Genomic DNA, 27,340 nt, shown 5'->3' on the forward strand with positions numbered 1-27,340 from the left:
TTTTATTTTTAAACTTTGAATCGCATGTTAATAACATTAAGATAAAAGTAATAATATGAAATAAAAAAGTAAAAAAAGAAAGATTTTTTTTTCTATTTACAAAGTGTATCTAAATATGCATAATCTTTTAATTAGACAATCATCGCCAATTTTTTTAACATTAGGCTGCCACTTGGCAACATGTGATACTTCTAGCCTTACTTAATATAGAAGATTTTCATTTTAAGTAAATTCATCATTGTAATTGGGCGGATCTTTCTTTACAATGCATTTTTTTGTCTTTCCTTAAATAATGAGCACTCCTCAATTACATCGATTCTTAACTACGTCCAACCAAACACTTTTGCCCTTTTCCTTTCTCTTTCAATTTTAGTGGAAACTCATTTTCTCTCCGGTGGACTAACATATGGCGGTGGGTGCTTACCGGAAGGACACCAACAATGTGCAGTTGGAAGTGATGTCGCCGGATCTTACTCCCGTCTTCGCGGAAATCCCTCTCAACGAATATGGTATCAACTAAACTATGTATCTTTTAAAATCCTATCGAGAAGAAGAGACAATTTAAGATTTCAACATATTTTTTGCTCAATAGGGTGGATCTGTAGAAATTAAGGTTTTTACATTTATTTTTTAGTTAAGAATTTAATTTTTACAACCTGTAGAAACTGGGATTTATTCATATACTTTTTTAGTCAGAAACTTAATTCTTTTGAGTTGTAGATACTGGCATTTATTAAATCAGTCAAAAGTTAGATTTTATGGCTTGTCGAAAATAGAGTTTGTTATTTGCCTTTTCAATTAAAAACTTAATTTGTATGCTTTTTGCTGTGGTTAGTGTAATATAGTTTTGATAGGAATTGAGAATACTCACCAAGAATGTCTTGTGTACTCATCAACAAAGTCTTTGGTATTACTGAAGCAAGTGGAGGAAATAAAAAAAAAGTTGTAGTATATGTTTGTAGTCCGCGTGAATAGGGCAAATCTATTTTTTGGGGCTCAATATTAGAGTTATTTTAACTTTTATACATTAGGTGAACCTTTTGGTGTAAGGATTTATTTAGTAGTGGTGAATCTATAGTATCTCATTGAGGCTGACAGTCAGTGTAAAACTAGCTAAGAAGAGGAATTTCTGCATCATAAACAATTCACATCAGCCCCTGATGTGCTGCAAGATAGCTAGGAAATGATTTCGATCATCATGGGCAGATGATGATAAAATACGATAGTCCAAGAGAGTTCAAATTAGGGCTAGGTAGTTAGAACTAGTGTTGAAGGGAGCATGAAGCGAAAAAAATCAACAATGTCTTGCTTCACTTTGAGTGAAGCAAAGTGTTTGCTTCTCAAAAGTGGAGCATACTTTATAAAGAAAGAAAGACTAGCACACACTTTAAAGAAAGACTAAAATAGACCTTGTACAATGACAATACATATAAGCAAATCTTCAATTTAAATGCTAATATATTTATCACAAAATTCTTCAAAATACAAGAAAAATCAATATTAAAATAGAGACTTTAGCAATCCAAGGGTGGATCTAGGGGTTTTTCCAGGGTGTATATATATATATATATATTATATATATATATATATATATATATATTTATTTTGAATCGTCTAAACACAAGATTGGAGATTGACTCATGATTTAGGGGTTTAAAGTTCATGCACTGAATTTTTATTTTCGAACCCATTTAGTTAAAATTCTGCATCCATCACTGATTACCACTCATGTATTTTCATGAGAATTATTCTTGAAGTTGGTTAACAACTTTAATTTATTGCACTAAATTTCAAGTAAAATAATTCAATTATTATATAATACGATTATAGTATATAATTTATGTCAAACTATTATATCACTTGTGAATACAACTCAAATTTAACAAAGTTAATTAACTACCTAAGTTAGATAACAAAAATCTATTATCATCTCTTCTTTTTTTTGTAGCATAACAGTAATTATATTAAATGTAATGAAAAATATGGTTTAAAAAAATCAAAAGAAAGAGAGAGAAAGAGGGGTCTTAATCATGAAAAGCACTAAAAATGATTAATAAGTTTACAATCATAAATTTATATGTATATAAATATTTAGGAATTCTTTTAATACACATACAAAACCTTATTTGGTTATCTTAGGTTGATGCTAATATTTGTTGCACTTAATTTTACTAATTCTCATCTGTTTGGTTTCATTGTTAAATGATATTTGTTTGTGCTGATTTTCCCCTTTTTAGAAGCTCCAGGTAGTCCCTTTTATTATGAAAGTGATGATGAATGGGGAATGATGAGATTGAGAAGCACAGCTTGTATCGAAGCATCCTATGAACACTACCTCCGTACTGGGGTACTTAGTTTTTATATTCCTTTTGAGGTTGGTTCCTTACGTAATACTGTATATATAGGTCTAATATATATAGTGGTAAAATATCCAGGAAATTTTGTCCCATGAGTCCATACTTAGTGTAATTATGGGCATTGAGGATGTTGGAATGGTACCAGAAGATATCCTTCCTCCAAATGCTAGCAGTACATTGTATGTAGAGGGTTTGCCTGAGGACTGTACAACAAGAGAGGTGGCACGTATCCTTTCTTGTGTGGAAATTAGCTTATTGTTTTATTTATGACCCATTCTAGTTTTTCCCTTTACTTTAGTTTTTGCAGACATATTCCGCCATTTTGGAGGTTACAAAGAAGTTAGGCTCGTACCAGAACCATCAATATATGTATGAATATATACGTTTCATATCATCATCTACTAATTAAAAATTTTGTCTACTGTTATTTTGGATTATCAACTTAATTATTTATATATGCAGCCTGGAGTCAATACCTTGATTCATTGGTTTGTTGATTTTGTGAGTCCGCTTCATGCAGCTGCTGCAATGGATGCCTTACAAGGTGAGCTTCACACTCTCTTCTTTCTACCTCATAATTATGACTGCTCAATTTATAATAAATCAGAGTACTAAACAAAATCAATGTTGTGTGAATATCTAAAATTTTGGTCTTTAAACTTTCGTACAAGTTGAAGGACATGTGGAAGCTGCTCTACATGTGCTTTTGGCTCGTCATTTCATGAATGCTTGACAGAAAATTGTCGGACAATTTGCTAGTGTACATCGATTTGTGAAAGAGAAATTTGTTGGGATAACGGTGTAGTAAAACTAATCAAATATTGCAGGTTATAAATTCGACCTTGATGAGCATGATTCAGGCAACTTAATGCTGCAATTTGCTGGCAATCCTGGTGTGACGTCAGCTGGAGGGGATTGTTGAAACTATGTGTATTTACAGGTACAAAACTTTGGTGCGCTTGACCCCTTTATTATCGATGACCATAACATACGGTTATACAAAGTTACTAAATTGTGGAACTATACTTTTGTGTAGGACTTGCCATGTTTGGAGAGCGACATCATGCTGCAAGCGTGTTTCTCTGATCATGTATATTAACTGTAGCTGGTGCTTAGCAGTTTGAAGACAAAGTTGCTTGTCAGATCAAATATAATTGTTTAAATTTCTTTTTAAAATTCGCTACAACTTATGACATTATCAACTTGTGCTCTGTTGTTTAGTGTTTGATTACTGTCATTCAGGTCAAGAGACTTTTTAATTGTCGAAATAAAATCCTAGGTGATGGTGATGGTTTGTAGATTTTTATTTGAAGTCTACGAAACCATTCTTAATGACCTCCGTTTACAGTCTCTACTGAAAAACGTGACGATTTTTACCTCGCCATAAATGAAATACTTGAGGAAAAGAAAAAGAAGAAGAAAATACATAGTCCAAACTATCTATTTTTTCCCGTGCATCCTAATTCTGTATATCTAAATATAAATATTAGAAATAGAGCCGAAAGCAATGGGCTCTGTTGAATCTGCACGCAGCAACAAGCTAAAATTTCCCTCTTAACTCTCTTGTCGATCGATGGATATCATTCCAACTGACTTGAACAAATTAGCTAACTAACTTTTTGAAGAACTTATGCCTGATTTCTGATTGAAGGTCTTCAGCAGAGTTAGTGATTTACATACAAGAACATTTTGGCCTACCTGCAGAGAGCTGTGCTATTCGGATGAATTTTTCTCTCTTGCTCTCTTTTCCTGGTGTTGATTAATTTCATCAACACAATACATAGGTCCTTACGAAGTTTCTCGAGAAAAGTTTTTTTGGATGCTCTGGAGACCAAATTAATGGGCTAATATACACAAAAATTTGAGGAATTGGCGCGATTCCTAAAAAAGGGACCATATATGAGGAAATGGGTATTAAAAATGGTGTTAGCACACATGATGATTCCCCAACTCAATACGAAGGTCCTCATAAATTTTTTTGGAACTTTTTTGGTGCTCCAGGCGCCTTTATCCATGGGCTTATACACACGAAAAAATAAGATATTTGCACGATTCCTAAAAAAATGGTATGTATATGCGAAAATGGATGTGAAAAAAATAACGTGACTATATGTGATGGTTCCCCATTTCAATACAGAGGTTCTCGCAAAGTTTTTTGAGAAAATCTTTTTGAGTGCTCCGAGCGCCACATCCATGTGCTAAATACACACGAAAATTGAAAAATTTACACGATTTCTTAAAAAGCCCTGTAGATAGGAAAATGGGCATGAAAAAATAGTTTGTGTGTACGTGATGGTTCGACAACATAATACGGAGGTTCTCATAAAGTATTTTGAGAGAAGAATTGAGTTCTTAAGACACCAGATTCATGGGCTAATACACACGAAAAATTAAGCAATCTACGTGATTTATATAAAAAGGCATGTGAACAAGGAAATGGCGTGAAAAACTAGTGTGTGTATACGTGATGGTTCTCCAACTCAATATGGAGGTCCTCATAAATATCTTTAAGAAAAAAGTTTTGGGTACTCCAGGCGCCAGATACATGTACTAATACATACAAAAGCTTGAGGAATTGTATGATTTCTAAAAAAGGGTTGATATATGCCGAAATGGGTGTATAAAATGGTGTGAATATAATCATGTTTCCCCAACTCAAAATATTTTTTGAGAATAAATTGTAGGGTGCAAGAGTCGGCTGATCCATGGGCTAAAAGTCACAAAAAATTGAACAATTTGTCTGATTCTTTAAAAAAAATCTGTAGATGCAAAAATAGGCGTAAAATAAATGGTGTGCGTATACGTGACGATTACAAACTTAATACAGAGGTCCTTATAAAGTTTTTTGAGAAAAAAGTTTAGGTCCTTAGAAAGCTAGATCCATGGACTAATAAACACGAAAGATTAAGGAATTTGCACAATTAAAACGAAAAGGACATGTAAATAATGAAATGTGCGTGAAAAATGGTATGAGTATACATGATAGTTCACCAACTCAATACAAAGGTTCTCATAAAGTTTTGTGAGAAAAATGTTTGGGTGCTCCAATCGCCATATCCATGAGCTAATACATATAAAAAAAATCTGAATTTGCGCAGTTCCTAAAAATGGCCTGTAGATGTAGAAATTGGCATTAAAACTGGTGTGAATATATGTGATGATTTTCGAACTCAATATAGAGGTACTCAACTCCTCATAATGGTTCGTTATAAGAAAATTAGGGGTTCTCCGGGTGGTTGAATCATAGGCTAATACACACAAAAATTTGAGGAACTTGCGCCATTTCTAAAACAAGCGTCTAGATGCGGAAATAGGCAAAAAAAATGAGTGAAAATACGTGATGGTTCGCCAACTCAATACAGAGGTTCTCATAATTTTTTTGAGAAAAAGAATTAGGTGATAGGGTCGCCAAATCAATAGGCTAATACACACTAAAAATTGAGAAATTTGTGTGATTCCTAAAATCGGGTCTTTAGATGCGAAAATAGACATTAAAAAGTATTGTGAGTATACACGAAAAATTGAGGGATTTGTGCAATTCTTAAAAAGGGCATATAGATATGAAATTTGGCGTGATAAAAATGATGTGAATATGCGTGATTGTTCCCCAACTCAATATAGAGCTACTCATAAGTTTTTTAAAATAAATTTTGGGTGTTACATGCTCCTTGGGCTAATTAATACATACAAAAAATTAAGGAATTTGCACGATACTATTGTGAATGCGCAAAATGGATGTGAAAATATGGTGTGAGTTTACAATATTGTTACTAATTCAATACGGAGGTCCTCAAAAAAATTTGAGGATAAAATTTTGGGTGCTCCGAATTCCATATTTATGAGCTAATACACACAAAAAAAATTAAAGAATTTGTGCAATTCCAAGAAGAGGTCTAGCAAATTTGAGAATAGGCTTGAAAAAAGGTATGAATATACGTAATAGTTCCCAAACTCAATATGTAGGTCTTGATAAAGCGTTTCCAGAAACAAATATGGGTGCTCCAGGCGCCAGATCAATGGCTAGTACACATAAAAATCGAGGAATTTGCGCGATTCCTAAAAAGGGCCTGTAATTGTGGAAATGGATTTGAAAAACAATGATGTGAGTATATATGATGGTTTCCCAACTCAATACGGAGTCATCATAAAATATTTTGTGAAAAAAATTGAGGAATTTGCGTGATTCTGAAAAGAGAACCTTTTGATGCAGAAATAGGCGTGAAAAATAGTACGAGTATACGTGATGGTTCCCCAACAAAATACAGAGGTCCTTACGAAATATCTCGAGAAAAGTTTTTTTGAATGCTGTGGAGACAAAATTAATGGCTAATACACACGAAAAATTAAGGAATTTACGCTATTCCTAAAAAAGGGACCATATATGTGGAAATGGATATTAAAAATGGTGTTAGCACACATGATGATTCCCCAACTCAATACGAAGGTCCTCATAAATTTTTTTGGTGCTCCAAGCGCCTTTATCCATGGGCTAATACACACAAAAAAAAAATAAAAAATTTGCACGATTCCTAAAAAATGGTATGTATATGCGAAAATGGACGTGAAAAAATAACGTGACTATATGTGATGGTTCCCCATTTCAATACAGAGATTCTCATTAGGTTTTTTGAGAAAATCTTTTTGAGTGCTCCGAGCGTCACATCCATGTGCTAAATACACACGAAAATTGAAAAATTTACGCGATTTCTAAAAAAGCCCTGTAGGTACGAAAATGTGCATGAAAAAATAGTTTGTGTGTACGTGATGGTTCGACAACATAATACGGAGGTCCTCATAAAGCATTTTGAGAAAAGAATTGGGTTCTTTAGACGTCAGATTCATGGGCTAATATACACGAAAAATTGAGCAATCTACGTGATTTATATAAAAAGGGCATGTAAATAAGGAAATGGCGTGAAAGCTAGTGTACGTATACGTGATGGTTCTCCAACTCAATATGGAGATCCTCATAAATATCTTTAAGAAAAAAAATTTGGGTACTCCAGGCGCCAGATACATGGACTAATACATACAAAAGCTTGAGGAATTGTATGATTTCTAAAAGAGGGTTGATATATGCCGAAATGGGTGTATACAATGGTGTGAATATAATGATGTTTCCCCAACTCAAAATATTTTTTGAGAATAAATTTGGGGTGCTCGATTCGGTTGATCCATGGGCTAAACTCACAAAAAATTGAACAATTTGTCTGATCCTTTAAAAAAGATCTGTAGATGCAAAAATAGGCGTAAAATAAATGGTGTGAGTATACGTGATGATTCCCCAACTTAATACAGAGGTCCTTATAAAGTTTTTTGAAAAAAAAGTTTAGGTCCTTAGAAAGCTAGATCCATGCACTAATAAACACGAAAGATTAAGGAATTTGCACAATTAAAACAAAAAGGACATGTAAATAATGAAATGTGCGTGAAAAGTGGTATGAGTATACATGATAGTTCACTAACTCAATACAAAGGTTCTCATAAAGTTTTGTGAGAAAAATGTTTGGGTGCTCCAATCGCCATATCCATGAACTAATACATACAAAAAAAATTGAGCAGTTCCTAAAAACGGCCTATAAATGTGGAAATGGGCATCAAAAAAATGGTGTGAATATACGTGATGGTTTCCGAACTCAATATAGAGGTCCTCAACTCCTCATAATTGTTATTTATAAGAAAATTAGGGGTGCTCTGGGCGGTTGAATCATAGGCTAATACACACAAAAAAATTGAGGAATTTGTGCCATTTCTTAAAAAAGCGTCTAGATGCGGAAATAGGCAAAAAAAATGTGTGAAAATACGTGATGGTTCGCCAACTCAATACAAAGATTCTCATAATTTTTTTTTGAGAAAAAGAATTAGGTGATAGGGTTGCAAAATCCATAGGCTAATACACACTAAAAGTTGAGGAATTTGTGTGATTCCTAAAATAGGGTCTGTAGATGCGAAAATAGACAATAAAAAATGTTGTGAGTATACACAAAAAATAGAGGGATTTACGCAATTCTTAAAAAGGGCATATAGATATGAAATTTGGCGTGATAAAAATGATGTGAGTATACGTGATTGTTCCCCAACTCAATATAGAGCTCCTCGTAAGTTTTTTTTTGAAAATAAATTTTGGGTGTTACATGCTCCTTGGGCTAATTAATACATACGAAAAATAAAGGAATTTGCGCGATACTATTGTGAATGCGTAAATGGATGTGAAAATATGGTGTGAGTTTACAATATTGTCACCTACTTCGATACGGAGGTCCTCAAAAAAATTTGAGGATAAAATTTTGGGTGGTCCGAATTCCAGATTTATGAGCTAATACACACAAAAAATTAAAGAATTTGTGCAATTCCAAGAAGAGGTCTAGCAAATGCGAGAATAGGCTTGAAAAAAGGTTATGGATATACGTGATAGTTCCAAAACCCAATACGTAGGTCTTGATAAAGTGTTTTTAGAAACAAATTTGGGTGCTCCAGTCGCCAAATCAATGGCTAGTACACACAAAAACCGAGGAATTTGCGCCATTCCTAAAAAGGATATGTAATTGTGGAAATGGATTTGAAAAAATGATGTGAGTATATATATGATGGTTTCCCAACTCAACACAGAGTCATCATAAAATATTTTGAGAAAAAAAACATAGGGTGTGTTGGGAATCAAACTATGGGCTATTAAACACAAAAAATTTAGGAATTTGTGTGATTCCTTAAAACAACCTCTAGATACGGAAATGAGCATGAATATATCTGATGGTTTTCCAACTCAATATGGAGGTCCCCATAAAGCTTTTTGAGAAAAATAATTTTGGTGGGCTGTAGATCTAAATAATACATGTTTTGCCCAGAGGCCACTCTTTAGCCCAGCGTGGTTGAACATATATCATCATCCGCATATGACTACTGCTAAGATAGTTTTAACTAAACCTATGCTAAAACTAACAACATTCAATCTTTTTTGTAAAATGATTTTGTGAAATTATTTTATTTTTAATCTTTGAACCGCATGTTAATAACATTAAGCTAAAAGTAATAATATGAAATAAAAAAGTAAAAAAATAAAGAATTTTTTTCTATTTACAATGTGTATCTAAATATGCATAATTTTTTAATTAGACAATCATCACCAATTTTTTTAACATTAGGCTGCCACTTGGCAACATGTGATACTTCTACCCTTACTTAATATAGAAGATTTTCATTTTAAGTAAATTCATCATTGTACTTGAGCGGATCTTTCTTTACAATGCATTTTTTTGTCTTTCCTTAAATAATGAGCACTCCTCAATTACATCGATTCTTAACTACGTCCAACCAAATACTCTTGCCCTTTTCCTTTCTCTTTAAATTTTAGTGGAAACTCATTTTCTCTCCGGTGGACTAACATATGGCGGTGGGTGCTTACCGGAAGGACACCAACACTGTGCAGCTGGAAGTGATGTCGCCGGATCTTACTCCCGTCTTCGCGGAAATCCCTCTCAACGAATACGGTATCAAATAAACTCTGTATCTTTTAAAATCCTATCGAGAGACAATTTAAGATTTCAACATATTTTTTGCTCAATAGGGTGGATCTGTAGAAATTAGGGTTTTTACATTTATTTTTTAGTTAAGAATTTAATTTTTATGACTTGTAGAAACTGAGATTTATTCATATACTTTTTTAGTCAGAAACTTAATTCTTATGAGTTGTAGATACTGGGTTTTATTAGATCAGTCAAAAATTAAATTTTATGGCTTGTCGAAAATAGAGTTTGTTATTTGCCTTTTCAATTAAAAACTTAATTTGTATGCTTTTTGCTGTGGTTTGTGTAATATAGTTATGATAGGAATTGCGAATACTCACCAAGAATGTCTTGTATACTCATCAAGAAAGTCTTTGGTATTACTGAAGTAAGTGGAGAAAATTAAAAAAAAAGTCGTAGTATATGTTTGTAGTCCGCGTGAATAGGGAAAATCAATTTTTCGGGACTCAATATTAGAGCTATTTTTGTAGCTTTTATACATTAGATGAACCTTTTGGTGTAAGGCCTTATTTAGTAGTGGTGAATCTATAGTATCTCATTGAGGCTGATAGTCAGTGTAAAACTAGCTAAAAAGAGGAATTCCTGCATCATCAACAATTCACATCAGCCCCTGATGTCCTGCAAGATAGCTAGGAAATGATTTCGATCATAATTGGCAGATGATGATAAAAGACGATAGTCCAAGATAGTTCAAATTAGGGATAGGTAGTTAGAACTAGTGTTGAAGGGAGCATGAAGCGGAAAAAAATCAACAATGTCTTGCTTCACTTTGAGTGAAGCAACGTGTTTGCTTCCCCAAAGTGGAGCATACTTTATAAAGAAAGAAAGACTAGCACACACTTTAAAGAAAGACTAAAATAGACCTTGTACAATGACAATACATATAAGCAAATCTTCAATTTAAATGCTAATATATGCATCACAAAATTCTTCAAAATACAAGAAAAATCAATATTAAAATAGAGACTCTAGCAATCCAAGGGTGGATCTAGGGGTTTTTCCAAGGTGTGTGTATATATATATATATAATTCAATTATTATATAATACGATTTTAGTATATAATTTATGTCAAACTATTATCTTCACTTGTGAATACAACTCAAATTTAACAAAGTTAATTAACTGCCTAAGTTAGATAACAAAAATCTATTATTAGCTTTTTTTCTTTGTAGCATAACAGTAATTATATTAAAAGTAATGAAAAATATGTTTTAAAAAAATCAAAAGAGAGAGAGGGGTCTAGATCATGAAAAGCACATGATTAATAAGTTTACAATCATAAATTTATATGCATATAAATATTTAGGAATTCTTTTAATACACATACAAAACCTTATTTGGTTATCTTAGGTTGATGCTAATATTTGTTGCACTTAATTTTACTAATTCTTATCTTGTTTGGTTTCAGTGTTAAATGATATTTGTTTGTGCTGATTTTCCCCTTTTTAGAAGCTCCAGGTAGTCCTTTCTATTATGACAGTGATGATGAATGGGGAATGATGAGATTGAGAAGCACAGCTTGTATCGAAGCATCCTATGAACACTACCTCCGTACTGGGGTACTTAGTTTTTATATTCCTTTTGAGGTTGGTTCCATACGTAATACTGTATATATAGGTCTAATATATATACTGGTAAAATATCCAGGAAATTTTGTCCCATGAGTCCATACTTAGTGTAATCATGGGCATTGAGGATGTTGGAATGGTACCAGAAGATATGCTTCCTCCAAATGCTAGCAGTACATTGTATGTAGAGGGTTTGCCTGAGGACTGTACAACAAGAGAGGTGGCACGTATCCTTTTCTTGTGTGGAAATTAGCTTATTGTTTTATTTATGGCCCGTTCTAGTTTTTCCCTTTACTTCAGTTTTTGCAGACATATTCCGCCATTTTGGAGGTTACAAAGAAGTTAGGCTCGTACCAGAACCATCAATATATGTAAGAATATATACGTTTCATATCATCATCTACTAATTAAAAATTCTGTCTACTGTTATTTTGGATTATCAACTTAATTAATTATATATGCAGCCTGGAGTCAATACCTTGATTCATTGCTTTGTTGATTTTGTGAGTCCGCTTCATGCAGCTGCTGCAATGGATGCCTTACAAGGTGAGCTTCACACTCTCTTCTTTCTACCTCATAATTATGAATGCTCAATTTATAATTAATCAGAGTACTAAACAAAATCAATGTTGTGTGAATATTCTTAAATTTTGGTCTTTAAACTTTCGTACAAGTTGAAGGACATGTGGAAGCTGCTCTACATGCGCTTTTGGCTCGTCATTTCATGAATGCTTGACAGAAAATTGTCGGACAATTTGCTAGTGTACATCGATCTATGAAAGAGAAATTTGTTGGGATAACGGTGTAGTAAAACTAATCAAATCTTGCAGGTTATAAATTCGACCTTGATGAGCATGATTCAGGCAACTTAATGCTGCAGTTTGCTGGCAATCCTAGTGTGACGTTAGCTGGAGGGGATTATTGAAACTATGTGTATTTACAGGTACAAAACTTTGGTGCGCTTGACCCCTTTATTATTGATGACCATAACATACGGTTATACAAAGTTACTAAATTGTGGAACTATACTTTTGTGTAGGACTTGCCATGTTTGGAGAGCGACATCATGCTGCAAGCGTGTTTCTCTGATCATGTATATTAACTGTAGCTGGTGCTTAGCAGTTTAAAGACAAAGTTGCTTGTCAGATCAAATATAATTGTTTAAATTTCTTTTTAAAATTCGCTACAACTTATGACATTATCAACTTGTGCTCTGTTGTTTAGTGTTTGATTACTGTCATTCAGGTCAGGAGACTTTTTCATTGTAGAAATAAAATCCTTGGTGATGGTGATGGTTTGTAGATTTTTATTTGAAGTCTATGAAACCATTCTTAATGACCTCCGTTTACAGTCTCTAGTGAAAAACGTGACGACTTTTACCTCGCCATGAATGAAATACTTGAGGAAAAGAAAAAGAAGAAGAAAATACATAGTCCAAACTATCTATTTTTTCCCATGCATCCTAATTCTGTATATCTAAATATAAATATTAGAAATAGAGCCGAAAGCAATGGGCTCTGTTGAATCTTCACGCAGCAACAAGCTAAAATTTCCCTCTTAACTCTCTTCTCGATCGATGGATATCAATCCGACTGACTTGAACGAAATAGCTAACTAACTTTTTGAAGAGCTTATGCCTGAATTCTGATTGAAGGTCTACAGCAGAGTTAGTGATTTACATACAAGAACATTTTGGCCTACCTGCAGAGAGCTGTGCTATTCGGATGAATTTTTCTCTCTTGCTCTCTTTTTCTGGTGTTGATTAATTTCATTAACACAATACAGAGGTCCTTACGAAGTTTCTCGAGAAATGTTTTTTTGGATGCTCTGGAGACCAAATTAATGGGCTTATATACACGAAAATTTGAGGAATTGGTGCGATTCCTAAAAAAGGGACCATATATGAGGAAATGGGTATTAAAAATAATGTTAGCACACATGATGATTCCCCAACTCAATACGAAGGTCCTCATAAATTTTTTTGGAATTTTTTTGGTGCTCCAGACGCCTTTATCCATGGGCTTATACACACGAAAAAAATAAGATATTTGCACGATTCCTAAAAAAATGGTATGTATATGCGAAAATGGACGTGAAAAAAATAACGTGACTATATGTGATGGTTCCCCATTTCAATACAGAGGTTCTCACAAAGTTTTTTTAGAAAATCTTTTTGAGTGCTCCGAGCACCACATCCATGTGCTAAATACACACGAATATTGAAAAATTTACACGATTTTTTAAAAAGCCCTGTAGATAGGAAAATGGACATGAAAAAATAGTTTGTGTGTACGTGATGGTTCGACAACATAATACGGAGGTCCTCATAAAGTATTTTGAGAAAAGAATAGGGTTCTTAAGACGCCAGATTCATGGCTAATACACACGAAAAATTGGGCAATCTACGTGATTTATATAAAAAGGCATGTGAACAAGGAAATGGCGTGAAAAACTAGTGTGTATACGTGATGGTTCTCCAACTCAATATGGAGGTCCTCATAAATATCTTTAAGAAAAAAGTTTTGGGTACTCCAGGCGCCAGATACATGTACTAATACATACAAAAGCTTGAGGAATTGTATGATTTCTAAAAAAGGGTTGATATATGCCGAAATGGGTGTATAAAATGGTGTGAATATAATCATGTTTCCCCAACTCAAAATATTTTTTGAGAATAAATTGTAGGATGCAAGAGTCGGTTGATCCATGGGCTAAAAGTCACAAAAAATTGAACAATTTGTCTGATTCTTTAAAAAAGATCTGTAGATGCAAAAATAGGCGTAAAATAAATGGTGTGCGTATACGTGATGATTACCAACTTAATACAGAGGTCCTTATAAAGTTTTTTGAGAAAAAAGTTTAGGTCCTTAGAAAGCTAGATCCATGCACTAATAAACACGAAAGATTAAGGAATTTGCACAATTAAAACAAAAAGGACATGTAAATAATGAAATGTGCGTGAAAAATGGTATGAGTATACATGATAGTTCACCAACTCAATACAAAGGTTCTCATAAAGTTTTGTGAGAAAAATGTTTGGGTGCTCCAATCGCCATATCCATGAGCTAATACATATAAAAAAATCTGAATTTGCGCAGTTCCTAAAAATGGCCTGTAGATGTAGAAATTGGCATTAAAACTGGTGTGAATATACGTGATGATTTCCGAACTCAATATAGAGGTACTCAACTCCTCATAATGGTTCGTTATAAGAAAATTAGGGGTTCTCCGGGTGGTTGAATCATAGGCTAATACACACAAAAATTTGAGGAACTTGCGCCATTTCTAAAACAAGCGTCTAGATGCGGAAATAGGCAAAAAAATGAGTGAAAATACGTGATGGTTCGCCAACTCAATACAGAGGTTCTCATAATTTTTTTGAGAAAAAGAATTAGGTGATAGGGTCGCCAAATCAATAGGCTAATACACACTAAAAATTGAGGAATTTGTGTGATTCCTAAAATTGGGTCTTTAGATGCGAAAATAGACATTAAAAAATATTGTGAGTATACACGAAAAATTGAGGGATTTGTGCAATTCTTAAAAAGGGCATATAGATATGAAATTTGGCGTGATAAAAATGATGTGAATATGCGTGATTGTTCCCCAACTCAATATAGAGCTACTCATAAGTTTTTTAAAATAAATTTTGGGTGTTACATGCTCCTTGGGCTAATTAATACATACAAAAAATTAAGGAATTTGCGCGATACTATTGTGAATGCGGAAATGGATGTGAAAATATGGTGTGAGTTTACAATATTGTTACTAATTCAATACGGAGGTCCTCAAAAAAATTTGAGGATAAAATTTTGGGTGCTCCGAATTCCATATTTATGAGCTAATACACACAAAAAAATTAAAGAATTTGTGCAATTCCAAGAAGAGGTCTAGCAAATTTGAGAATAGGCTTGAAAAAAAGGTATGATATACGTAATAGTTCCCAAACTCAATATGTAGGTCTTGATAAAGCATTTCCAGAAACAAATTTGGGTGCTCCGGGCGCCAGATCAATGGCTAGTACACATAAAAATCGAGGAATTTGCGCGATTCCTAAAAAGGGCCTGTAATTGTGGAAATGGATTTGAAAAACAATGTTGTGAGTATATATGATGGTTTCCCAACTCAATACGGAGTCATCATAAAATATTTTGTGAAAAAAATTGAGGAATTTGCGTGATTCTGAAAAGAGAACCTTTTGATGCAGATGTAGGCGTGAAAAATAGTACGAGTATACGTGATGGTTCCCCAACAAAATACAGAGGTCCTTACGAAATATCTCGAGAAAAGGTTTTTTGGATGTTGTGGAGACAAAATTAATGGGCTAATACACACGAAAAATTAAGGAATTTACGCTATTCCTAAAAGATGGCCTCTAAATAGGAAAAGGGGCATGGAAAAAATGGTGTGAGTATATGCGCAATATACGGAGGTCATCATAAAGTTAGTTTAGAAATTTGTTTGGTGCTCCGGGCGACAGATCCATGGTCTAATATACACGAAAAATTGAGGAATTTGCGCGATTCCTAAAGAAGGGCCCATATATGTAGAAATGGGTATTAAAAATGGTGTGAGCATACGTGATGATTCCCCAATTCAATACGAATGTCCTCGTAAATTCTTTTGGGATTTTTTTTGGTGCTCCAGGCACCTTTATCAATGGGCTAATACACGCGAAAAAATATGAAATTTGCACGATTCCTAAAAAAATTGTATGTAGATGCGAAAATGGACGTGAAAAAAATAACGTGAGTATATGTGATGGTTCCTCATTTCAATACAAAGATTCTCATAAATTTTTTTGAGAAAATCTTTTTGAGTTCTCCAAGCGCCGTATTTATGTGCTAAATACACGCGAAAATTGAGAAATTTACGTGATTTCTAAAAAAGCCTTGTACATACGAAAATGGGCATGAAAAAATAGTGTGCGTGTGCGTGATTGTTCGCCAACATAATACGGATGTTCTCATAAAGTATTTTGAGAAAAGAATTGGGTGTTTAAGACGCCAGATCCACGGGCTAATACCCACGAAAATTTGAGCAATCTATGTGATTTATATAAAAAGAGCATGTGAACAAGGAAATGGCGTGAAAAAGTGATGTGCGTATACGTGATGGTTCTCCAACTCAATATGGAGGTCCTCATAAATATCTTTAAGAAAAAAATTTTGGGTACTCTAGGCGTCAGATACATAAACTAATACATACAAAAACTTGAGGAATTGTATGTATTTCTAAAAGAGGGTTGATATATGCCGAAATGGGTGTATAAAATGGTGTGAGTATAATGATGTTTCCCCAACTCAATATATTTTTCTAGAATAAATTTAGGGTGCTCGAGTCAGTTGATCTATTGGCTAATACTCACAAAAATTGAACAATTAGTCTGATTCTTTAAAAAGGATTTGTAGATGCGAAAATAGGCGTAAAATAAATGGTGTGCGTCTACGTGATGGTTCCCCAACTCAATACAGACGTCCTTATAAAGTTTTTTGAGAAAAAAGTTTAGGTTCTTAGAAAGCTAGATTCATGGACTAATAAACACGAAAGATTGAGGAATTTGCACAACTAAAACAAAAAGGACATGAAAATAAGGAAATGAGCGTGAAAAATGGTGTGAGTATATGTTATAGTTCAGCAACTCAATACGAAGGTTCTCATAAAGTTTTGTGAAAAAAATGTTTGGGTGCTCCAATTGCCATATCCATGAGCTAATACATACAAAAAATATATGAACTTGCGCAGTTCCTAAAAAGGACTTGTAGATGTGGAAATTTGCATGAAAGAATAATGTGAATATACGTGATGGTTTCCGAACACAATATAAAGGTTCTCATCTCCTCATAATGGTTATTGATAAGAAAATTAGGGGTGCTCCGGGCGGTTGAATCATGGGCTAATACACACAAAAAAATGAGGAATTTGCGCCATTTCTAAAAAAAAGCATCTAGATTCGGAAATAGGCGAAAAAAGTGTGAAAATACGTGATGGTTCGCCAACTCAATACAGAGGTACTCATAATTTTTTTGAGAAAAAGAATTAGGTGATAGGATCGCCAAATCCATAGGACTAATACACAGTAAAAATTGAGGAATTTGCGTGATTCCTAAAATAGGGTCCGTAGATGCGAAAATAGACATTAAAAAATGTTGTGAGTATACACAAAAAATTGAGGGATTTGTGCAACTCTTAAAAAAGGGCATATAGATATGAAAATTGGCGTGATAAAAATGATGTGAATATATGTAATTGTTTACTAACTCAATATAGAGGTCCTCATAAGTTTTTTTGAAAAATTTTGTGTGTTATTTGCGCCTTGGGCTTAATTAATACATACGAAAAATTGAGAAATTTGCGCGATACTATTGTAAATGCGGAAATGGATGTGAAAAAATGGTGTGAGTATACAATATTGTTACCTAATTCAATACGGAGGTCCTCAAAAAAAATTCAGGAAATTTTTTTGGATTCTCCGGATTCCAGATTTATGAGCTAATACGCACAAAAAATTAAGGAATTCATGCAATTTCAAAAAGAGGTCTTGCAAATGCAAGAATAGGCTTGAAAAAATGTTATGGATATACGTGATAGTTCCCAAACTCAATACGTAGGTCTTGATAAAGTTTTTTGAGAAAAAAATTGGGTGCTCCGGGCGCCAAATCAATGGCTAGTAAGCACAAAAATCGAAAAATTTGCGTGATTCCTAAAAACGGCCTGTAATTGTGGAAATGGATTTGAAAAAAATTGTGTGAGTATATATGATGGTTTCCCAACTCAATACGGAGTCATCATAAAATATTTTGAGAAAAAAAATATAGGGTGCGTCCGGCACCAAACTATGGGATATTAAACACGAAAAATTTAGGAATTTGCGTGATTCCTTTAAACAACCACTAGATATGGAAATGATCATGAAAAGAATGAGGTGAGTATATCTGATGGTTTCCCAACTCAATACAGAGGTCCCCATAAAGGTTTTTGAGAAAAATATTTTTGGTCCTTCGGTTGCCTGATCCGTGGTCTAATGTACATGAAAAATTGAGGAATTAGAAAGATTCCTACAAAAGGGCAGGTAGATGGAGAAACGACCAGAAAAAAATGGTGTGAGTATACTTGATGATTCCACAACTCAATACAAAGGTTCTCATAAAGTTTTGTGAGAAAAATGTTTTAGGTGCTCCCTTTGCTATAATACATACAAAAAATTTATGAATTTGCACGATTCCTAAAAAGGACATATAGATGTGGAAATTGGCGTGAAAGAATGGTGTGAATATACATATAGTTTCAGAATTTGATATAGAGGTCCTCAACTCCTCTTAATGTTTATTGAGAAAAAAAATTAGGGGTGCTTCGGGTGGTTGAATCATGGGCTACACACAAACTACTGAAGAATTATTGTCATTTCTAAAAACAGAGTGTATAGATTTGGAAACAAGCGTGAAAAAATAGTGTGAAAAATATTTTTTTTGAGAAAAAGAATTAGGTGATAGGGTCGCCAAATCTATATAGGCTAGTACATACTAAAAATTAAGGAATTTGCAAGATTCCTAAAATAGGGTCTGTAGATGCAAAATAGACATTAAAACATATTGTGACTATACACGAAAAATTGAGGGATTTGCACAATTCTTAAAGAAGGGCATATAGATATGAAAATTGGCGTGATAAAAATGATGTCAGTATACGTGGTTGTTCCCCAGCTCAATATAGAGGTCCTCATAAGTTTTTTGAAAATAAATTTTGGGTGCTACATGCGCCAGATTTTTGGGCTAACTACTACACACGAAAAATTGAGGAATTTGCGCGATTACTATTGCAAATGTGGAAATGGATGTGAAAAAATGGTATGAGTATACAATATTGTACCCTAATTCAATACAGAAGTCCTAAAAAATTGAGTAAAAAATTTTGGGTGCTCCAGATGTCAGATCTATGAGCTAATACACACAAAAAATTAAGGAATTTGCGCGATTCCAAAAGAGGTCTAGCAAATGCGAAAATAGCTTTAAAAATGGTATGTATATTCGTTATAGTTCTCAAACTCAATACGTAGGTCTTGATAAAGTTTTTTCAGAAACAAATTTGGGTGCTTTGGCCGCCAGATAAATTGCTAGTACACACAAACTGAGGAATTTGCGTGAATCCTAAAAAAGGCATGTAATTGTGGAAATGAATTTGAAAAAAATGGTATGAGCATATATGATAGTTTCCCAACTCAATATGGAGTTATTATAAAATATTTTGAGAAAAAAATATAGGGTGCTTCAGTCACTAAACCTGGGCTATTACACATGAAAAATTTAGTGTGTGATTCCTTAAAAAAGCCTCTAGATACGGAAATGGGCATGAAAAAAATGGTGTGAGTATAACTGATGGTTTCCCAAATCAATACGGAGGTCCCCATAAATCTTTTTTTGAGAAAAATATTTTTCGTGCTTTGGTTTCCTGATTCGTGGTCTAATGCGCATGAAAAATTGAGGAATTAGAAATATTTCAACAAAAGGGAATGTAGATGGAGAGACAACGTAAAAAAATGGTGTGAGTATACGTGATGGTTCCAAAACTCAATACGAAGGTTCCCATAAGGTTTTGTGAGAAAAATGTTTTAGGCTCTCCGGACGCCATATCCATGAGCTAATACATACAAAAAATTTATGAATTTACGCGATTCCTAAAAAAGGCATGTAGATGTGGAAATTGGCATGGAAGAATGGTGTGAATATACGTGGTAGTCTCTGAACTCAATACAAAGGTCCTCAGATCCTCATAATGTTTATTGAGAAAAAAATTAGGGGTGCTCCGGTTGGTTGAATTTTGGGTTACACACAAAAAATTGAGAAATTTGTGTTATTTCTAAAAAAGACTGTCTAGATTTGGAAATAGTCGTGAAAAAATGGTGTGAGAATATGTGATGGTTCGCCAACTCAATACGGAGGTACTCATAATTTTTTGGAGAAAAAAAATAGGTGCTAGGGTCGTCACATTCATAGGCTAATACATACTAAAGATTGAGGAATTTGTGGGATTCCTAATATAGGGTCTGTAGATGCGAAAATGGACATTAAAAATGTTGTGAGTATACATGATTGTTCTCAACTCAATACGGAGGTCCTTAAAAAAAATTTGAGAAAAATATTTATGATGCTCCTGGCACCAAATCTATAGGCTAATACACACGGAAAATTGAGAAATTTGCGCAATTCTTTAAAAAGGGCATATACATATGGAAAGTGGTGTGATAAAAATGATGTGAGTATACATGATTGTTCCCCAACTCAATAAAAAGGTCCTCATAAGTTTTTTTGAAAATAAATTTTGGGTGCTACGAGCGCCTGATTTTTGGACTAATTAATACACACGAAAATTTTAGGAATTTGCGTGATTCCTAAAAAAGGTCATGTAAATGCGCAAACGGGTGTGAAAACGGTGTGAATATACAATAATGTTTCCTAATTAAATACATAGGTCCTAAAAAATTTTGAGGAAAATTTTTTGGATGCTCTGGACGCATAATCCATGAGCAAATCGACCCCGATCGGTCCACACATTGAATGAATTCCAATAAATTCGGTTGTAAGTTCCCACCAACCCTAATATTTGAAAGCACTCGAAGATCGAAACGGTTAAGAAGATTTTGATCCTGGGGTGGGGAAGAAGTGCACCACGACTTACTTGCTCACAATGTTCAAAATGAAAAGGGACGACCAACCTTACAGCCTTAGGAAAATGAAAGATACGACCTCTTGATAATAGTTTGGAATCTGAATAATGAATCAAGCAGTCCGTGCGAAATCTTAATACACACAAAAAAATAAGGAATTTGTGCAATTCCAAAAAGAGGTCTAGCAAATGTGAAGATGGGCTTGAAAAAATAGTATGGATATACGTAATGGTTATCAACTCACTACGTAGGTCCTGATAATGTTTTTTGAGAAACAAATTTGGGTGCTCCGGGCGCCAGATCAATGGTTAGTGCACACAAAAACTGAGGTATTAACGTGATTCCTAAAAAGAGCATGTAAATGTGCAAATGGGTTTGAAAAACTTGGTGTGAGTATATGTGATGGTTTTCCAACTCAATTCGGAGTTATCATAAAATATTTTGAGAAAAAAATAAAGGGTGTTTCGGGCACCAAACCCATCGGCTATTTTACACAAGAAAAATTTAGAAAATTGCGCGATTCCTAAAAAATTGTCTCTAGATACGGAAATGGGCATGAAAAAGATGGTGTGAGTATACCTGATGGTTCCTCAACTCAATATGTAGGTCCCATAAAGTTTTTTGAGTAAAATATTTAAGGTGCTTCGGGTGCCTGATCTGTGGTCTAATGCACATGAAAAATTGAGGAATTTGCAAGATTCTTACGCAAGGGCATATAGATGGAGAAACGACGTGAAAAAAATGGTGTGAGTATACGTGATGGTTTCCAAACTTAATAGGGAGTTCCTTATAAGAAATTTTGATAAATATATTTGAGGTGATTCGGTCGGTTGACTTTTTGCTAATACACACGAAAAATTGAGGAGTTTTACGCGATTTTAAAAAATGGCCTCTAGATGCAGAAATTCGCGTGAAAAAAATGGTGCGATAATACGTAATGGTTCCCAAAACTCAATATGGAGGTACTCATAAAGTTTTTTGAGAAAAAAAATTTAGGTACTCCGAAGACAAGAACCATAGGGTAATACACAGGAAAACTTAACTAATTTGCGTAATTCCAATAAAGGGCTTGTAGATGCGGAAATGGGGTCGTGAAAAAAATGGTGTAAGTATACATTTTGGTTCTGAAGCTTAATACAGAGGTCATCATAAAGTTTTTGGATAAATAGCATTCAGGGTGCTCCGCGCACCATATCTATGGGCTAACACACATGAAAAATTGAGAAATTTGCGTAATTCTAAAAAAAAGCGTGTAGATGTGGAAATGGGAGTATACTTGATGGTTCTCAAACTAAAAATGGAGGTATGCATAGAGTATTTGAGAAAAATCTTTTGGGTGCTATCAGCGTCAAATTCATGGGCTAATACACACAATCTATTGATGAATTTGAACGAATCCTAAAAAAAGCATCTGGATGCGGTAAGGGCCGTGAAAAATGGTGTGAGTATAAATGATAGTTGGACAACTCAAAATAGAGGTCCTCCTAAAGTTTTTTGAGAAAATAATCAGGTGCTCCGAGCGCAAAATTCATGGGTAAATACACATGAAAAATTGAGGAATTTGAGAGATTCCTAAAAAGGGCTTGTATATGCGGAAATGAGCGTGAAAAATGGTATGAGTATACATGATTGTTCCCCAACTATATATAGAGATCATCATAAAGTACTTTTAGAATAAATTTAGGGTGCTACGGGCGCCAGATCTATAGGCATTACATACGAAAATTTGAGAAATTTGTGCTATTCATTATTAAAGCCTCTAGATGCACAAATGAGTATGAAAAAAGATATGAGTATATGTGATGGTTCTCCAACTCAATACAGAGGTCCTCATAAATTTTTTTGACAAAAAATTTTTGGGTGCTCCAGGGCACCAAATCCATGGCCTAAATAGCAACGAAAATTTGAGAAATTTGTGTGATTCCTTAACAGTGACTCTAGATAAGAAGATGGACGTGAAAAATAGTGTGACTATACGTGATAATTCCCCAAATCAATACAGAGGTCCTCATAAATTTTATTGAGAAAAATATTTTGGTTCTCCGAGCACTTGATACATGACTAATACACAGAAAATTAAGGAATTTGCCCAATTCCTAAAAAAAGGAAAATAGATTAAAAAATGGTGTGAGTAAACTTGATGGTTCCCCAACTAAAAACAAAGATCCTCATAAAGCTTTTTTGAGAAATTTTTTTGGGGTGCTTCGAGCGCTAGATTTTTCGGCTGATTAATACACATGAAAAATTAAGGAATTTGCATGATTCCTCAAAAAGGGCATGTAGATAAGAAAATGAACGTGAAAAAAAATGATATGAGTATACATGATGGTTTCCTAACTCTATATAGAGGTCCTTATTAATTTTTTGAGAGGAAAATTTGGGTGCTCCGGGCACCATATCCAAGGGCTAATACATACGAGATTTACGCAATTCCTAAGAATGATATGTAAATGCGAAAATAAGAGTTAAAAAAAGTGTGACTATACATGATGGTTCCCCAACTTAATACGAAAGTCCTCATAAATTTCTTTGAGAAAAAAACGAGTCATTGGATCCCCAATTTCATGGGCTAATACACACAAAACATTGAGCAATTTGCACATTCCTAAAAAGGGGTCTATAAATGCTAAAATAGGAGTGAAAAAATGGTTTCAATATACGTGAAGGTTCCTCAACTTAATACAGAAGTTCTTATAAAGGTTTTTGAGGAAAAATTATTTAAGTGCTTTAGGCGCCAAATCAATGGGCTAATACACACGAAAAAATATAGAAATTTGTGTGATTCCAAAAAAGGTCCTTTAAATGCGTAAATGAATATGAAAATAATTGATGTGTGTACGTGATGGTGCCCCAATTCATAAAAAAATTTGAGAAAAAAATTGGGTGCTTCAGACGCTAGATCAATGAGCTAATACACAAAAAAATTAAGAAATTTGTGCGATTCCAAAAAAAGGTCCATCAAATGAAGAAATGGGCATGAAAAAAGTTGTGTAAATATACCTGATGGTTCACAAACTCAATACAGAGTACCTGATAAAGTTATTTGAGAATAAAATATTGGAATTCCTGGCGCCAGATCCATGGCCTTATATACACAAAAAATTAAAGAATTTGCGTGATTTCGAATAAAGGGCTTGTAGATGCAGAAATGGAAGTGAAAAAATTATCTGATTTTATGTGATGGTTCACCAACTCAATACGGAGGTTCTCATAATGTTTTTTGGGAAAAAAAAGTTTGGGTGCTCTGGGCGCCAGATCCATCGGCTAATAAAAATAGAAAATTAAGGAATTTATGCAATTATTAAAAAAGAGGCCAGTAATTGAGGAAATGGACATTAAAAAATGGTGTGAGTATACGTGAATGTTTCCCAACTCAATAAAGAGGTCCTCTTAACATTAAAAAACACACCAAAGTTTGATTATTTAAATGATTCCAATAAAAGGGCCTCTAGATACGGAAATGTGCGTTAATAAATGGTGTAAGTATACGTATCTGATGTTTCCAAAACTCAATACTAATATCTTCATAATATTTTTTTATAAAAAGAATTTGAGTGTTTTGGGTGTCAGGTACACCGGATAATACATAAGAAAAGTTGAAAAAATTGTGCGATTCTAAAAATGGGCCTGTAGATGAAGAAATTGGCGGCGAAAAATGGTGTGAGTATAATTGATGGTTCCTCAACTCAATACAAAGGTCCTCACAATTTTTTTTGAGTAAGAAAATTTAGGTGCTTTGGGCGCCAGATCAATGGTTTTATACATAGGAAAATTTAGGAATTTTTGCGATTTCTAAAAAAGGACCTATAAATTTAGAAATGGGCGTGAAAAAACTGGTGCGAGTATACGTGATGGTTCCCCAATTCAATATGAAGGTCCTCATAATGTTTTATGAGAAAATTTTAGGGTGCTCTTGGCGCTATATCCATGGCTTATACACACAAAAATTGAGGAATTTGAGCAATTCCTAAAAAGGGATCTGTAAATACAAAAATGTGCTTGAAAAATAGTGTGAGTATACATAATGGTTATCCAACTTAATAAAGAGGTCCTCGTAGAATTTTTGACAAATTTTTTTGGTGCTTCAGGCCGTTGATCCGTTGGCCAATACACACGAAAACTTAAGGATTTTGGGCGATTCCTAAAAACGGCCCGAAGATGTGGAAATTGGAGTGAATAACAATTGCGAGTATATGTGATTGTTTCTCAATCCAACAAGGAGGTCCTCATAAAGTTATTTTCAGAAAAAGATTTGGGTGCTCTAAGCACTAGATCCATAGGTTAATGCACACGAAAAATTAAGGAGTTTGCACAATTTCTATTAAGGGTACTCTAGATGCGGAAACATGCATGAAAAAAATGATTTGAGTATACGTATTGGTTCCCCAACTCACTATAGAGATCCTCGTAATATTTTTTTATAAAAAATTAGGGCACTTCAGGCGCTAGATTCATCGGCTAATGACATGAAAAAATGAAGAATTTGCGTGAATCCTAAAAAAAAGCCTATAGATGCGAAAATGACATGAAAAATGGTTTGAGTATACGTGTTGGTTCTCCAAATCAATACGGAGGTTCTCATAAAGTTTTTTGTAAAAAAAATTTGGGTGCTCTTAGTATTTGATCCATGGGCTAATACACACGAAAATTGAGGAATTTGCGTGATTACTAAAAGAGGGTCTCTAGATACGGAAATGAGCGTAAAAGAAATTATGTGAGTATACATGATGGCTCTCCAAATCAATACAGAGGACTTCATAAGGTTATTGAGAAAATTAATTTGGGTGCTCCAAGCACCAGTTCATCGGCTAATACACACGAAAAATTGAGAAATTTGTGTAAATCCTTGTAGATGCAGAAATGGTCGTGAAAAAAATGGTATGTGAATACGTGATGGTTCCCCAATTCAATTAGAAGGTCTTCATAAAGTTTTTGAGAAATTTTTTTGGGAGCTACAAGCGCCAAATCTATGGGATACGTGAAAAATGGAGATATTTGAGCAATTCTAAAAAAGGGCCTGTAAATGCGAAAATGGACTTGAAAAAATAGTGTGAGTATATGTAATGATTATCCGACTCAAAAAGGAGGTCCTCATAAAGTTTTTTCAGAATAAAATTTTAGGTGCTCTAGGTTCCAAAACCGTGGGCTAATACGCACGGAGAATTGAGAAATTTGCGCGATTCCTAAAAATAGCATGTAGATGCAATAATGCATGTGAAAAAATGGTGTGAGATATTTGATTGTTCCCCATCTTAATACGGAAGTAATCATAAAAAATTTTGAGAAAAAATATTTGGGCACTCCAGAAACTAGATTCATGGGCTAATACACATGAAAAATTGAGGAATTTGCACGATTCCTAAAGAGGGGCCTCTAGATGTAGAAAAGGACATGAAAATGATGTGAGTATACATAATGGTTACTTAATACGAAGGTCTTCATAAAAATTTTTGAATAAAATTAATTTGCATTTTCGGAAGCCAAATGCGTGGTCTAATAGAGAAATTTCCTAAAATACGTATACATGATTGTGGGCTAATACACAGGAAAAATTGAGAAATTTGTGTTATTTTCTAATAAATGGCGTGTAGATGCAGAAATGGATGTGAAAAAAATAGTGTGACTATACATGATTGTTCCCAAGTCGATAACGGAGGTCCTCATATTATTTTTTAAAGAAATTTTTTTGGGTTCCATAGGCGTAATATACGTGAAAAATTAAGTAATTTGTGTGATTCTTAAGAGAGGTTGTACATGCGTAAATGGACATAAAAATTGTGTGAGTATACGTGATGGTTCCACAACTAAATAAGAAGGTCCTCATAAATTATTTAGAGAAAAAGTATTTTGGCTGCTCTAGAGCTAGATCCATGCGCTAACTTATAAAAAAAATTGAGGCATTTGCGCAATTTCCAAAAAAAAAGACATGTAAATGCGAAAATGAGCATGAAAAAAATGATGCGAGTATATTTAATAATTCCGAACTCAATACGGAGGTCCTCATAAAAAAATTTTGAAAATAAATTTTTGGATGCTCCTAGCGCTAGATCAATGGGCTAATACACACGAAAAATTAAGAAATTTGCGCAATTCATATATTTAGGGCCTATAAATGGGGAACTGAACTTAAAAAAATGGTGCGAGTATACGTGATTTTTTCCAACTCAACATAAAGGTCCTTATAAAGTTATTTTTTTAAAAAAATATTTTAGGTGCTCTAGCGCCAG

General features: G+C 33.9%; 2 protein-coding genes across 4 annotated transcripts; both read left to right on the forward strand.

Annotated features, from left to right (window-relative positions):
* Window positions 1–253: 253 nt before the first annotated feature.
* LOC101259325 (RNA-binding protein 1-like) lies at window positions 254–3,707 on the forward strand. 2 transcript variants are annotated; one of them, XM_010316671.4, is made up of 7 exons: window positions 254–509; window positions 2,238–2,347; window positions 2,436–2,583; window positions 2,665–2,726; window positions 2,820–2,901; window positions 3,185–3,297; window positions 3,394–3,707. In XM_010316671.4, exons 1-6 carry the CDS (start codon window positions 407–409, stop codon window positions 3,277–3,279), a joined length of 600 nt encoding a protein of 199 aa, XP_010314973.1. In that variant the 5' UTR covers window positions 254–406; the 3' UTR covers window positions 3,280–3,297; window positions 3,394–3,707. The 2 variants fall into 2 exon arrangements, with proteins under 2 accessions (XP_010314973.1, XP_010314975.1); XM_010316673.4 differs by having other exon boundaries at window positions 2,247–2,347.
* A 5,883-nt stretch (window positions 3,708–9,590) lies between these two features.
* On the forward strand, window positions 9,591–12,787 carry LOC138349052 (RNA-binding protein 1-like). Of its 2 annotated transcripts, none has more exons than XM_069298896.1 (7): window positions 9,591–9,844; window positions 11,331–11,440; window positions 11,529–11,676; window positions 11,759–11,820; window positions 11,914–11,995; window positions 12,280–12,392; window positions 12,489–12,787. In XM_069298896.1, the coding sequence occupies exons 1-6, from the start codon at window positions 9,742–9,744 to the stop codon at window positions 12,372–12,374; spliced, it is 600 nt and encodes a 199-aa protein (XP_069154997.1). In that variant the 5' UTR covers window positions 9,591–9,741; the 3' UTR covers window positions 12,375–12,392; window positions 12,489–12,787. The 2 variants fall into 2 exon arrangements, with proteins under 2 accessions (XP_069154997.1, XP_069154998.1); XM_069298897.1 differs by having other exon boundaries at window positions 11,340–11,440.
* The last annotated feature ends 14,553 nt before the right edge of the window (window positions 12,788–27,340 follow it).

Source organism: Solanum lycopersicum, chromosome 6 (genome assembly GCF_036512215.1).
Source record: "Solanum lycopersicum chromosome 6, SLM_r2.1".
Taxonomy (NCBI): Eukaryota; Viridiplantae; Streptophyta; class Magnoliopsida; order Solanales; family Solanaceae; genus Solanum; species Solanum lycopersicum.